The 15,176-nt window shown below is 43.8% G+C and overlaps 2 protein-coding genes across 3 annotated transcripts in view; one reads left to right on the plus strand and one right to left on the minus strand.

Annotated features, from left to right (window-relative positions):
- Positions 1-1,016: 1,016 nt before the first annotated feature.
- On the plus strand, positions 1,017-11,814 carry prkd4 (protein kinase D4). Of its 2 annotated transcripts, none has more exons than XM_069672242.1 (17): positions 1,017-1,119; positions 2,090-2,221; positions 2,307-2,461; positions 2,568-2,763; positions 4,278-4,361; positions 5,723-5,873; positions 6,182-6,305; positions 7,026-7,103; positions 7,348-7,564; positions 7,730-7,755; positions 7,864-7,936; positions 8,437-8,543; positions 8,639-8,800; positions 9,114-9,212; positions 9,290-9,557; positions 11,167-11,252; positions 11,391-11,814. In XM_069672242.1, the coding sequence occupies exons 2-17, from the start codon at positions 2,110-2,112 to the stop codon at positions 11,553-11,555; spliced, it is 2,103 nt and encodes a 700-aa protein (XP_069528343.1). In that variant the 5' UTR covers positions 1,017-1,119; positions 2,090-2,109; the 3' UTR covers positions 11,556-11,814. The 2 variants fall into 2 exon arrangements, with proteins under 2 accessions (XP_069528343.1, XP_069528342.1); XM_069672241.1 differs by having other exon boundaries at positions 1,039-1,119; positions 5,726-5,873.
- Positions 11,815-11,828: 14 nt separating this feature from the next.
- The window catches only part of actn3b (actinin alpha 3b), a 38,571-nt gene continuing 35,223 nt past the window's right edge, over positions 11,829-15,176 (minus strand). Inside the window, exons 17-21 of the mRNA XM_069672243.1 lie at positions 14,830-15,009; positions 14,597-14,743; positions 14,233-14,298; positions 13,433-13,591; positions 11,829-13,218 (exon numbers count right to left, since the gene is read on the minus strand). Coding sequence (XP_069528344.1) covers positions 13,060-13,218; positions 13,433-13,591; positions 14,233-14,298; positions 14,597-14,743; positions 14,830-15,009 — 711 coding nt within the window. The 3' untranslated portion in view covers positions 11,829-13,059. The remainder of the gene's footprint in view (positions 13,219-13,432; positions 13,592-14,232; positions 14,299-14,596; positions 14,744-14,829; positions 15,010-15,176) is intronic.

Genomic DNA, 15,176 nt, shown 5'->3' on the forward strand with positions numbered 1-15,176 from the left:
GCTGTCTTATTTCAGCTGCTGCTGCTGCTGCAGTGTGAACCAATGATAAGAGACGGGGGGATTACTGTCTCACTCAAGTATTGTTGTGTTTTCTTTAAATAATGTATATATATTAATAATTGGTAAAATATATTTGTGTCCACAGGTCTGTATATGTCGCCTTGTCTAACCTGTCCTTGTTTTAGTTTAATATAAGTTCAGTTTGTGTGTCTGTACATCGAGAGCAAAGAAAACCCGGGGTCAGATTCCTTGCATGTGCGCACATACGTGGCCGATAAAGAAAATAAAACATGTCCTCTGATGTTCATACAACAGCACAGACCTCAGGTGATCCAATTTTTTGAATATCAAAGAGTTTGGTGACGTCGGTGACCTCACGCCGGTTAATCGGATGATGATCGCAGAAGCTTTTGATTATACAGAACAGCTGAAGAGAGGCAGGAAACGTGTACGTGAGGCGCCTGCTCCACCAACTGAGCTAAAGCAGCGCTCTGCATTACATTAAGTTAGCAGTAAACGCATTGTAGAAAAGGGAGACGACAAAGTGAACACTGCTGTCGGTCTGATAAAAGCAGAAGAAGACGTCTCATTAGATTCCATGTGAACGCAACAAGCAGCTGATCGTGTTCCTGTTTCTATTTTACTGCCTTCTTCTTCTTCTCAGCATTCAGGTTGTTCCATGTTTGATCCCTGACGTTAAAGATGTCGCCTTTCTTTTTCTGTCCCTCATGATGTCAGACTTTTCACCAGGTTTAGAGCTCGGTGTGTTTGTCCTTTAATTTTTCCCTGCGTTATGTTTCAAATATGTTGGAGCAGGATTCAAACCAGCAACCAGCAGACGTTCTCCACTTAAGATCAATAAAGCGTGCATGGATTTAGTCGACTTTAGAAAGTAGTTAATTTTGTGGAATAAATGTTGAAAGGGCTGAATAGGTAAAGCTAGTTCCTGGATGAACACTGCGACTCTCTGTGTGTGTCAGGCTCCAGACGTCAGCGTGGTGGGCGCCGGCGAGAAGACTCTGCTGTTCAGACATCGGCCGGCCTCGGAGCAGCTGCTGCTGCGCCTCACAGAGCAGGACCAGCTGCAGGACGGGGACCTCATCGAGGTCGTCATCGCAGGTCAGAGGACAGATGATCTTAAATCTTCCGATTCCTTTTATGTTTGTCAGTGTTGCTCGCTCCCTCTTTTTGCCCACCTTGTTACAATTTCACAGCCATCAGATCCACTCAGGCTGTCAGGTTATCTGTGAGGTGCAGAGACCGAGGAAGGTGCTAAATATGATCACGGAGCTGACTGGAGGTCGCCGAGCTTTTGGCAAATCTACCATGAAGACGCTCTCAAAGGGTTTTTCACATTGAGGCTACTTTTGTTCAAGAGTCTGTTTATAGCAACATGTTGCACTGCCAATGTTTTAAATGAAACAGCAGGAAATGTTCTCGTACATGTCGGATTTTCCTCACAGAATCTGCCTGAGCCTGAAACCGAGCCGATTCGCTCTCCGGTCCCGACGAGAATTAAACCTTTTTAGTGAGGATGTTTTTAAACACATAAGATAACCGAGTCAGAGAGTCGGGCTGTGAAGAACATCCAGTGCCCTTTACGGATTCCTCTGCAAACTATTCAGAACAAGAGCAACAAGGACGAGAGAGCACAAACATGCAAAACAGATGAAAAACTAAAGATTTACCTGCAGAGGTGAGACGGGAACCTTAAACTGCAACATCCTGCAATAATACATGCACAAAATAGGTTATTAAAGGGGCGCTATTATGCTAATTTCAAGCTTCATATTTCTCTCTGTGATACCTGTGCAGTAGCTTAGCATCATTTACAGTTTAAAAAACTTGTGTTTCTCTGTGCACGCCCTCATACAGCCTCCCTTTAAGAAGTCCCGCCCCTAGACGCCTGCTTTCTTCTGATTGGCCGGCTCTCTGAAGCCTGCAGTAGAAAAAACTGCTGGCGTTCACAGCAGCCTGCAGACTCCAGCATACTTTCACCAACAGATTTGAGACTTACCAACATTGTAACATTATATGTGTTAACAAAGCATGATACCTCTACACGTCTCTCTGTGTTAATCTGACTCAGGATCAGCGGCGGTGACTGAGATGAGGGTCCGCCCTCACTCCCTCGTGGTCTACTCGTACCGGACTCCCACCTTCTGTCACCACTGCGGAGAGATGCTGTGGGGCCTTGTGCGACAGGGCCTGAAATGTGACGGTAAAGCCGCTCGCTCGCCCTCATCCTACACCGTCATCAGCGTCAGCTTCTTATTAAACACCTGCTCCTCCGCCTCTCTCTGCAGGTTGCGGGTTAGACTTTCACAAACGTTGTGCCTTCCAGCTGCCCAACGACTGCAGCCGAGCACGACGTCAGGTCAGCGCCAGTTTGTCCCTGTTTCCCCCCCGACGGCCGCGCACGCACTCGCTGTCCAACCAGGCGGGAGGGAGCCTAGAGGAGGTAAGGAGGGGCTTTTATTGTGAAAGTCTGACACCAGGTTAAACATCCTTCTGAGTCACTAAAAGCTGCTTGGATGTAACAGACCTCTCTTTCTGTGTTCCACCAGATCAGCATGTCCAAGCCCTCCTCCAGACCCCCGTCCTGGGCAGAGCCGCCGGAGTGGCTGGGGATCGGATACGGACACAAGAGCAAGGCTCAGGTTCCTCACACCTTCCACATCCACAGCTACACCAAACCCACCGTGTGCCAGTACTGCCACCGGCTGCTCAAAGGCCTCTTCAGACAGGGGCTGCAGTGCTCAGGTGAGACAGTATCATTAGACTGTTAATCGTGGTATTAGTAGTAGTGATGAGTTATTGGTTATTTTTATCGACGCATCAAAGTGCGAAATGATAAAATGTTTGGACAGTAAACAAAATCGGTCTTGACACTTCCAACACGTTTATATCAGAAAGTTTCAGGCAGAAATACAAACATATGTTTCAGGTAAGTTACAAGTGTCTCCCTCCAGGTGCTCCGGCTTCCTCCCACAGTCCAAAGACTTGTTAGGTTCATTGGTGACTCTAAATTGTCCGTAGGTGTGAGCGTGAAAGATTGTCTGTTTCTGTGTGACTGACTGATGATCAGTCCAGTGTGTGCCCCGCCTCTCACCCAATGACAGCTGGGTTTACGCTCCAGCCCATCTGCGACCACTAACAGGATAAGCAGTGTAGATAATGGATGGATGCATTAAAGGGCATGTGCAAATTGCTTTGATTATAGGCTACTTTTTCAGTGACCTGAATGGGCAGAGGCAGTTTGCATACCAAATGTAGTGTATCAAATGGACAAGATGTTTTTTTCTGATCTAGATCTTGTTCTTTTGGAGGGAAAGTTAAAAGGGTTATCTCTCAAAATAAAATCTGTTCTTTTTGAAGCTTAAAGATATAAACTCGAAGATTTCAATTTTGTTCTATTTGGCGCCACCTTATGGCGATAAAAAGCGATTGTGGGCGCAGATAACCAGACGTCCACGGTTGGCTTCGGTTGTAACTCTTGATTTTCCTGGCTGACGGTCGCTTTCCTTTTCAGACTGTTTGCTTCATCTGAGCGTCGAGTTTGTTTCTTTTTCTTTGGATTTTCACTTCTTGTTGAAGTTGTATCTGTAGTCATCCATCTTTTCTTTGTTTGTTCAGCCATAGTAGATTACTGTTTACTCGCAACACTTGCAGAGAGCGGAGAAGCAGCCGCTTAGCTCCGCCTACCCTCTCTGGCAGACCAACCACTGCTGGCTGATGGAAAACGCGTCACTAACTGGGTGCTGTCGTCTCAGACATCCAGTCTGTGATACTGTAAATGCAAAGGCTTTCATCAGTGGGCCATCGGCTCAATCACCATTGTGTTACCTCATTCGGCGATAGATAGAGACTTAACATTTGTTTACATGAAAATTAAAGATTTCTTCAGATTTTCAGGGTCAATAATCCTAGTTTGACGTTTGATTTATCGTGCTTAATATTGGTTTCACTTTTACGTGCTTGAATTTTTTTTTTGCAACAACCCACAAAGAAGTGATTTCCAGTAGAATAATATAACCTGTCTGCCTGTCGCCTGAAAATTGTTCCCTTTTTAAAGGATTGTTTTTCATTGCAGCGATGACTCATGTAATATATTAAACCCAGTTCATCCACCGGGGCCGTTTTCAGCCGCTCTGTTCCTGCAGCACTCTGCCCATGTTTTAGATCAGAGCTTCAGAGACATAAACTAAATTAAAATATATCACTGAATGTTTTACACGTATTTAAGCCATCTCTTCCTCTCTGATCATTCTTTTCAGACTGCAGGTTTAACTGCCACCGGCGCTGCGAGCCGCAAGTCCCCAGAGACTGTCCCGGAGAGAAGAGAGGCGTCAACGGGGAAGGTGAGCGTGCTCCCCGGAGCGTCTGCTTTGTATTCTGGGCCGGCAGCTCTGTTAGATCACGGCCCCCTGCTCTGATGTTCCTGTAACCCTGTGATGAGTCAAAGCTGATTCAGCAGCTGATAGTTCCAGGACTCGTTGTAGGTTCACAGAAGCTTCATTGTCCGAGTCGTGATGGTGACTCAGGGAATATGATGAGATCCTAAATTATTCTTACCAGGCAACATGTTCGTTTGCAGGGTCGTGATCTAATGCAAGTCTTACACTAGCTGCAGGGCTCTTGGGTTAGCACGGGAAGGACATCTGGTCCGTCAACAGACATTTAATAGTTTGTTTGAGATTTTGAACGAGCATTAATGCATCCCAGAGCAAAGACCCTGATTTCAGTGCTTTGGTATTTTAGTCGGCCATCTTTTCTTTGGGAACCAGAAGTGACCATATTTGGACGACAGGGTGGATACACATTGTTACGTCTATATCTTGGTTGACAGATCGCCCTGTTAGCAACCTGTCAATCACAGGTAGCCACGCCCCTAAAATATACTTAAATTTATTGTCTTTTTTTCTCCAAATGAGACCAAAATGTACAAAATAAATATCCTGCTGTGTTAAAGAAGACTTGAAACTAGTGATTGAGACAATAAACTCATTAGTTACATGTTTAAGGATGTAAGAAGTCACATGAGAAGTCAGGTCATTTTCTCTTCTGAGAGTCGCCCCCTGCTGGTCGCAAGAAAGAATCCAGCTTAACAGCGCTTCACGTTTAAAATGAAGAGGCCACGTCCACTTGTTATGTACAGTTCATGCCCCTGAGGATGGATCTTAATCACCTTACTTGTGTCTTGTAAGTGTACGACATTCAAGGCTTCCAGATAAAGTATGCTTCTGACTTAGCTAATCCGTTAGCTTCTCATCGTCTCAACAAAATGTTTCTAATACTTTTAGCCAAATCCCTGTGAAACTGTTGACAGTCCCACCAGCCTCAGCTGATATTTGTAGTTAGTGCCATTTAGCAAACATTTAGCCAAACCAAGGCAAACTTAGCTAAGCATCATCATGCTAGTGCTGTCATTGCGCGCAAGCTAGCATGTTGATGCTAGTGCTGCCTAAATAGTCTAACAGAGCTGCTAGCATGTAAACAAAATATGTTAAAAAGCAGCATTTAAAATGAAACATGTTAGCTAAGAAATGTGACATTATAACTTCTTCCTGTTTGTAATTCTGAGTGAGGAAGTGGGTGAGAAAAATCTGCTTACGGTGATACAAACAACAACGTTTTAACAACAAAAATCAGTAAATCAGTAAACTGCCATCAGTTGCATATCTAATATCTTCCTGTACATGATGTCACGTTTGATTCCCAGCAGTGGGTCACAGAGGCCCGGCAGACTCAGAGGACACTGAGTCACTGCTCAGCACCACGACAACACTAGAGATCTCTGACGACGAGATGTGCACCGACGGAGACGCGACCACCGAGGCCAAAGAGGACGAGCAACCGCGAGAGCCAATGAGGTCAGAGGGTTGATAATGTATTCTGATGATGTCATCTCTTTTAAGAGGCGGCTGAGGTTTCCTGTTGGCACAGAAAGGGGCCTGATGATGTCAGACGTTTGACACCTGCACGCTCTCTAAAACACTCTGTTAATCACCACTGAAGTCATCTGTGTGATAAATCAGGTGGCAGTGAGTGAGCTTTGGCCTCTACTGCCCCCTAGAGGCATTAAGAGCGACACAACTGCTCCATAAAATCGTGTTTTAATTCACTTTTTATCCCTAAATCTGCCTTTTTTTTGTCTTTCTGTCCTCTGTTCCTCCACCAGTCCGTGTTTCAGCAGCTACATCCCTCTGATGCGGCTCGTCCAGTCGGTGCATCACACTAAGAGGAGAGCAGGTGGAGTCCTGAGGGAGGGATGGCTGCTGCACCACACCAACACTGACACGCTGGTGAGACACAAACACATTAAAAAGCAGCTCCAGTCGTGTTTTAAGACATATAAAATGCTCTGCCTGAAATAATAAATTGTGTCTGATATGTTTTTTTTCTGCAAAATATGTTTAATTACCTTAAAAATCCTCCCAAATCATCTCCTCCTTCTTCCTCGTTAAAAATTCCTGAATCTGCATAGGCCCCGCCCACTATACAAATTTCCAACTGCCCCCTCTGTCATGAAAACAGAACACATCTCTTCCATCGTGTAGCTCGCTTGAAATGTAGTAATGAGCAGTAGCAACATTAACGTTAGTAAGTTTGCAAAAATTACAATGACGGTTACAGCTGCCACAAGTGGTTGCCATAGGTTACACATAATGATATGCATAGCGTCACCCTGTCCATTAACGGGATTGGCTCCTTAGGTTTGTGACGTCTCAAACCTGCCAATCTGAAAGCGTGTTGTTCAGCCTGTCCTTGGTACACTGCAGTTTAAAAGCAGACAGGCCCAGCCATGGAAATGATGCTGATGTTGTCCCTGATATGTCTTGTAGCACATGAAGAACACCACATGGAGATGTTTACACTTGACTTTCACTTTTAATATGTGACTAAAAACAGCTCACTTTTCATGGTCAAAAAATCCAGTAAAAAGCACAATTTCATCTGCTTTTATTTTGGTAAATATCCTGTTTCTTTAACGTAGAGATGATAAATAATGTCTGTGTCCGCAGAGGAAACGTCATTACTGGATCCTGGACTGGAAGAGCATCACCCTGTACCAGAACGACAGCAGCACCAAGTACTACAAGGTACTGTTGTCAAAAGTCTTCATATCTCAATACCTGAGCATGTTTTAAAATGATACAATTTCTGTACATGTTACTTTTAATGGTCTTAAAAAGTGCCAAAGCTTTTTATTCATGCATTAGCTAATATATATTGTTAAAGCAAAGCATTATGAGCTTGTTATTAATCTGATTTAATATAAAAGTAACTCTAAAAACATTTGATATACTCAGAAACATCCGTCTGATAAAAACTCCTCTGCTGCAGGAGATCACTCTGTCTGAGGTGCTGCAGGTCCGAGGCCCCGCCCAGCTCTCCATGCCCTCGTTGCCGGGCAACAGCCCTCACTCCTTCGAGGTGGTGACGGCCTCGCTGGTGTACTGCGTGCAGGCCGGGGAGAGCGGGCCGGCCTGGGCCGGCTCCATCCGCCAGGCTCTGATGCCGGTGCAGAGCAGCGGAGGCGAGGAGGAGAAGGAGGAGCAGGGTGAGACAGGAAGTGTGGCTTATTATGAGCTGTTTAAGCTCTTAATAAGTTATTACATAAGAATAATCCAAATTAATTTTTAATATATTTTTAATTAGGAGCGGAGCTATAAATGTTCAGGGTGAAATAACTGAAATGTTTTAATCCGTCCTGTTCTGATTACAGATGAAGATGCACACAGAGACAGCGTGGTGAGAGTCTGCCTCATACATGAGTTTATCATAAAACAGTCACGATCTTAATGTAGTGTGTTTTACCCTGTCAATGTGTGTGTGTGTGTGCGTGTGTGTGTGTTTCAGGACATCAGCTCGGTGTATCAGATCTTCACAGACGAGGTGCTGGGATCAGGACAGTTTGGAGTGGTGTACAGAGGTGAGCTCATTAAGACCACGATGTTAAATGATGACATCATGATGAAATGATTATCTACTTCCTGGAACAGTGATGTCATTAAAGGGAAAGCTGAGAAAATGTTTGTTTTTTAAGTCATTTTCTTTGTTTCTCAGTTTTCACATACTCGTCTTGAACAATTGATTTATTATCATAAACGTGTTCAGCCTATCCCGTGTGCTCTGACGTGTACGAGGCAATTTATTGGAAGTAGAAGTGTGCGTATTGAACACTGGAACAAATGTCGGTGCTTATTACAGCATTATTTTAACTAAACTCTCCAGTAAATTAATATAAATTCATGCACCTTCACAATGAAGCATTGCCAAGATGTCTATAACCTGAAAATGTGTCTTTTTTTTAAAGTGTTTTAATGCAGAAAAACATAAAAATGGCAGATTAAATATTGAAATCTGTCCCTTTTTAGTATTTAAATTGTAGAGTAAGAGATTTTTTAACTCAGTGAGGCTCTAAATGTTCAGGTACTCACAGGAAGTCGGGCCATCCAGTCGCCATCAAAGTCATCGATAAAACTCGCTTCCCCACAAAACAAGAGAGACAGCTGAGGAACGAGGTGGCCATCCTGCAGGTACCAATGCATGTTTTACCTCTGTATTTAGTGCACGTTTATTTCCTCTAATATCTAATGTGTGTGTGTGTGTGTGTGTGTGTGTCTGTGTCCAGAACCTGTCCCACATGGGTGTCGTCCTAGTGGAGGGGATGTTTGAGACGGTGGAGCACGTCTTTGTGGTCATGGAGAAGCTGCACGGAGACATGCTGGAGATGATTCTGTCCAGTGAGAAAGGGCGACTCCCCGAACGCAACACTCGCTTCCTGGTCACACAGGTAACATCACGTTCACATCAGGACGTGACCGGAGTTCTGAGTTCTTTATGTTCACTTTTCTGATAACGTCATGGGCGGTCGGGAGGTAAATCTCCTGCAATAAAATTTAAACTGTAAACTGTTGAAATTCAAGAGTAATTTCAGTCTAGACTCTTGTAGCCATCCTTCAACCTGAGCATCCTTTGAATTAGAAACATGGTTTTATGTGACGTCCTGCAGGAGTTTTAGCTCATAAATATTGTACTATAACAAGTCCTTCTCTTCTCTTTTTGCCCTCCGTCTGTGTGTGTGTGTGTTTGTGTGTGTGTCGCAGATCCTTGAGGCTCTGCGCTATCTGCACCTCAAACACATCGCACACTGTGACCTGAAACCCGAGAACGTCCTGCTGGCCTCGGCGGAACCGTTCCCTCAGGTCGGCCTTTGTGATTGTTTTACATGATCGCTTTTCTTTTACAGCTCTTTAAATGTGACTCTGTGTCTGTGCTGAAGGTGAAGCTGTGTGACTTTGGCTTCGCCCGCATCATCGGGGAGAAATCCTTCCGCCGCTCGGTCGTCGGCACGCCCGCCTACCTGGCGCCCGAGGTGATCAGCAGCTGCGGCTACAACCGCTCCCTGGACATGTGGTCTGTGGGCGTCATCATGTATGTGAGCCTGAGCGGGACGTTCCCCTTCAACGAGGACGAGGACATCAAACAGCAGATCACCAACGCTTCCTTCATGTACCCACGACAGCCCTGGGCCACCATCTCACTGGAGGGTAAGGATGGTCTCTTTATTGCTTTAACAACCTCCTCTTGTGGTGCATTCAGGGACAAAGATTTAATTTGTGATTATCCAATTGTAACTTATTACACTCAAGAGAGAAGACATGTTTATATCAGTATCACAAAGAGCCTTTAAAAATGCAATAATTTTTGTCTTGTGCACATAAGATGATTATACTGCAGGGACTAATTATGATCTTGTGGGAACATACGGAAACAAATGATATCCTTGATAGAATGAATCATTATCTAGTGGGAACAATATCTAATATATGAACAAAATTTGTCCTAAATTGTTATGTAGTGGGAACAAGTTATTATCCTTTACAAACAAATTACTATCTTTGGGAACTGTGTCATGGGGAAAGTTTTTTTGAGGTGGGAACAAATGATCATGTACGGACAAAATATGAGCTTGTGGGAACAAGTTATTATCAAGTGGGAACAATATCTAATATATGAACAACATTTATCCCTTATGTAGTGGGAACAATTTATTATCCTTTACAGACAAGTAATTATCTTGTGGGAAATATGTTTTATGGGGAAAAGTTATTTTGTGGGAACAAATGATCATGTACAGACAAAATATCAGTTTGTGGGAACAAGTGATTTTCTAGTGGGAACAATTTATTATCTGGTGCAATCAAAAGATTATGTATGGTCAAAATATGAGCTTGTGGGAACGAGTCATTATCATTTACAAATTACAGTACTATCTTTGGGAACTATGTCTTATAGAGAAAAGTTATTATTTTCTGGGAACAAATGATCATGTAAGGACATATTATTAGCTTGTGAGAACAAGTTATTTTCTAGTGGGAACAATATCTAATATAGGAACAAATTTTGTCCTTGGTGAATTAACTGTTATGTAGTGGGAACAAGTTATTATCCTTTACAGACAAATGATTATCTTTGGGAACTATATCTTCTATCTTCTATCTTGGACAAATTATTAGCTTGTGGGAACAAATTATTTTCTAGTGGGAAGTTATCCTTTACAAATAAATTACCGTACTATCTTTGGGAACTATGGGGAAAAGTTATTATTTTGTGGGAACAATTAATCATGTACGGACAAAATATCAGTTTGTGGGAACAAGTGATTTTGTATTGGGACAATTTATTATCTGGTGCAAACAAATGATCATCTTGTAAGTATGAAGTGTTCTCTTTAGGGGGGAAAACGTTTTTTAGCTGGAGCGATACGAATAATTATTTTGTTCCCACAAGTAATTATATTTTGGGAACAATTACTTATATTGTGCCAACAAGTTATTTTCTTGTGGGAACAATTTATCTTGTATTTTATTTTTTTTATAGGTTTGTTTTTCTAAAAAAAAAAAAAAAAAAGCTCATGAATAGTTTGTTTGTTTGAAGCTGTCCTGGAATGGATCATTTTTACATTCATAATCTTTTACATCTATTAACACATCCGTTACTGAATAGCATCACTCGTGTAGTTTTTATCAGCTTGTTCCAGAAGCTATACAATCTGTAGACCAAACAGGTTCCCAGTGTTCTCCTGTCAGCCACTGGGTGACTCCAGTGGACCACTTTTCACCATCTCTCTCTCTGTGTGTCTCTTTTCCCTTCCAGCTGTGAGTCTCATCAACAACCTGCTGCAGGTGTCGGTCAGACGGAGGTTCAGCGTGGGCAAAGCACTGGGACACACCTGGCTGCAGGTCAGATACATCACAGCAGCTTTTTCTCATTACAGGATTTTAAACTAATATTCTGTGACTTTACTGACAACATCATGAGGCATATTGTTGGCATATATTTATGTGTTTCTTCATGTTGGCTCCTCCCTCTTCCTGCAGGACTTCCAGCTGTGGTGTGACCTCAGAGAGTTCGAGCAGAGGATGGGCCGCAGGTATCTGACGCACGCAGAGGACGAGGAGCGCTGGACACGCTACACCCAGGAGAGAGGCCTGAACTTCCCTTTTCAACTGTGCTGGGACCCCAACAACGGCCCTGACATGTGACCTCAGCGTGGAGGTTAAAGGTCGAACAATTTGTAGTCTTTAGGGCTTAAAATATGCTCACGTTCTAATACAGGAAAGTGTAAAATATTGAGTTATCTTTGCATTTTTACGTCATCATCCATGTCTGCAAACATGCGTGGTTTCATGGACAAAAGCTGGACGTAAAGCTGGAAGAAAAGCCGACGCACATTCATCCCTGTGTTTAATACGACAGGGACAAAAAATGCAGATGCTTTGTCTCGTGTTAAAGGTAATAAAAAAACACAAACAACCTTTGTTTAGTAATATACTTTTCCTTTTTTATTCCAAGTTGTGCTTTTTAAATTTTAACTGTGTGAAGGTGAGTTTTCTTTGTGGCATCAGTGATGATGGACAGAATGAGATGAGGGTGAGGGGAGGAGGAGGAGACCGGAGCACGGGTTGAATTTAAAAACATCGTCACGCCCAGAGAGGAGACGACTCGCACTGCTGATCATGGCCGAACCAAACCCTACTTGCTTCCTCACTGACATGGTCCCACATGCAGCTTGTTTCTTCTTATTTTGTGCAGAACTTTCCTGATGCCCTGTCGTCTCTCACTGCTCGACACCTCTCCGTCTACATTTCATGTATCTGACATACACCTGAGCGAAGAGGGAGGTGTGTGGGATCGTTCTCTCTGGCCATAACAGTTTGTCTCTCTGCCGTCGATCTTACGTCCGGCCATGGCCCTCTCTTTGTCTTTTTTACCCACAGTGCTGTGCTCTGAGTCGCTCTCTCTACCTGCTGTCAAAGATTAAGTTGCTCCCGTTCTGCCTCCGTGTGTTCCTGAGCTTAAGGCTTTAAGATCTTCAGGTAATCTCTGCTAACATTCACAGTGCTCTTTTCTTGTATCACGGTAGCACCTGACTCTCTTCGCTCCTCCGCTGACTGATCGCTTTACGTTTGTGTTTCTGTGATTAAGGACGAGTCAGAGACTCACAAAGACAGTTTTTTCTAAACTTCAACATAGCATGCATGTGCACAAATACACAACCAACCAAGCCAACTGACCAACCAGCTTTTTTATCACGTCTTCTTCTTTAATTACCCTTCTACAAAAAAATATGTCATCTGAGAGAGAGAGAGAGAGGGAGAGCAGGAGGCTTTGCTCAAAATAACACACCATTACTTCCTCTCCCTCATTACCTCCTTCTGTTTATCGCTCCTTAAGGCAGGTGTGATATATGTACGCTGCTTACATAAGTTTAGTGCACATTCCTGCTTCTTCTCTTCTTTAAGGCACTGATAGAAACGAGGGATTCGCTTTAAGATTCGAGCAAAGTCTTCTACTCTCCCCCTCTCTCTTTGGGGCGTGAAAGGAGGGACGGGAGGAGAAGGGAGGAGGAGGGGAAGGAGAGAGTTGAAAGAGGAGAAAAATGATAAGAATATAGAAGGACAGTGGAAGGGGTTTAAATCGCTCTCTCCACAGAGGAGAAACGGTGGGAGCTGGGGAGGAGGAGGTGAAGAGGAGGAGCGGCTGTGTTTATAAGTCGCTCTCCCCGTAGAGGGCGCTGGAGAAGGAGATGTAGTCCAGGGCGCCGGGGGAGCCGTCGGCTCCGATGTACCTGGTCATGCGGCTGATGCAGTACTCGGCCTGCTCGGGCGGCAGCTCCCGACGCAGCTCGTCCACTGTGATGAAGTTCTGCAGGAGAGAGAGGGAGGGCGGAGGAGATTAAAAGACGCAGAAAGGAACATTTGTTCACGTAGCGCAAAAAGTGGCTACAAATATAAATACTGGGACTTTTAATGCAAACATGGCCTCTTAACAATAACACTGTAGTCATAGAATTGTAGGTTCGGGGGCTGATGACTAGCTGATTGGTCAGGTGTTAATCGGAGGTCATTATTCCGCTCACCTTGTCTGAGGCCAGAATCTTGAAGGAGGCCATGACCTGTTCTGCGGTGTCGGTCTCGGCAGTCTCGCGGGTCATGAAGTCGATGAAGGCCTGGAAGGTCACCACGCCTGTGTTGTTGGGGTCCACCAGGGTCATGATGCGAGCAAACTCCACCTCACCCTGTCCGAGACAATAGAATACAATTACTGTAAACTTCAGTATATAAGACTCATTTTTAATACATTCTTTTAATCTAAAAAATGGGCTGCGTCCTATATGCCGGTGCGACCAGTATACAATGCAGAGAGGTATGTTATTGTGTTACCGTGTTTTACCCAGACGATGGCTCTATAATCTAGCTAAAGCTTCGTGCAGCCGCCATCCTCACAACAATCAACATTGCCGTAGGCTGAGCTCAGCTACCGCGCTGTTAGCTAGCAGGATTGTAAATTCAACAGTGATTCCACAAACAGATGGTAGATGTGTGTTCTGAATGTGTTTCAAATGAATATAAGTTGAAATAGTGTTCTTGTAAACACATTTTGATTAATAAATAGCTAGAAAACATTTTCCTTATGGGATACCCCCCAACAACACTTATATTCCTGAGTTTAAAGTCTTTGTGTACTCTAAAGGACTCCTGAAAGCAGCAGGAGATCAAAGCTTCACCTGAATTCACAGAACATTTACATACTCTCAAATCATTGTGCACAGGGGGGGGACAATGATTTCATTAATTGCTAAAATAAATAAACATAATACTGATTTACACTAGTCAAGTTTTACTCAATATTTAAGTCAATTTGTCCTGTTGCACTGACCAGATCGTAGCCCATGGAGATGAGGCAGGCACGGAAGTCGTCTGGATCCATCATGCCGTTTCTCTTCTGCAAAGGAAAACGACAAGTGTTTTAATGTTTAGAAAAACAGTTTAGATGTGCAGCTCAGGGAATTACAATAATCGGGATTTGTAACAGATTGTTGAAACGTCTTGAAAAGTTTTTTCAACGATTTAAATTTTTAAAAGGACAAAAAACACTCTTGCATGTCTGTCAGGTTACATTTTGGTGTTTAAATATTAAGAGTATAAGATACATGGTTTAGTTAATGTTGTTTCTTCAGTTTATCTTTTTAGACATTAGCACATAGTAAGAGTTTGCTTCTTGAGGTCATTGAACGCCTCACCCTGTCGAAGTGGTTGAAGGAGGCCCTGAACTCGTTGAGCTGCTCCTGGCTGATGCCCTTGGCGTCGCGGGTCAGGATCTGGTTCTCCACCTCGTTGATGGTTCTGGCGATGGTGGTGAGCAGCTGCTCCCATCCCACACGCACGTGCTGCAAGAGGAGACGAAGGGAAAACACACTTTAATCAAAGGAACAAAGAGGTGTAGCGTCATCTTAATGTGTGAAGTCGTCCCGACCTCCATGTTGTAGTTGGTGTGCTTGTTGTCGAAGATGAGGGACTCCTGGCTGAGCTGGTGGTCTCCCTCCAGCTTGTCGATGTTGGATTTGTAGTTGATGATGTTCTGCTCGTACTGCTTCAGGCTGTTCATCTGTTCCTCCAGAGAGCCGGCGATGTCCACGGACACGTGGCCGATCTCCTGCAGGAGCGCAGAGAGGAGAACATTAGAGTGACACGTGCTGAGATCGAGTCTGTTTTTATTTGCTCTTGTTTAATAATCGTTTCATGTGTACAAAGATAGATATGTTTTAATGTACTGCTCAATAACCAGCTGTTAATTCTCTTATCTGCTAAACGCAGTGTTTC

The sequence above is a fragment of the Semicossyphus pulcher genome, unplaced genomic scaffold (assembly GCF_022749685.1).
Source record: "Semicossyphus pulcher isolate SPU_LCO1_2020_fin unplaced genomic scaffold, fSemPul1.0.p SCAF_21, whole genome shotgun sequence".
In the NCBI taxonomy this organism is placed as follows: Eukaryota; Metazoa; Chordata; class Actinopteri; order Labriformes; family Labridae; genus Semicossyphus; species Semicossyphus pulcher.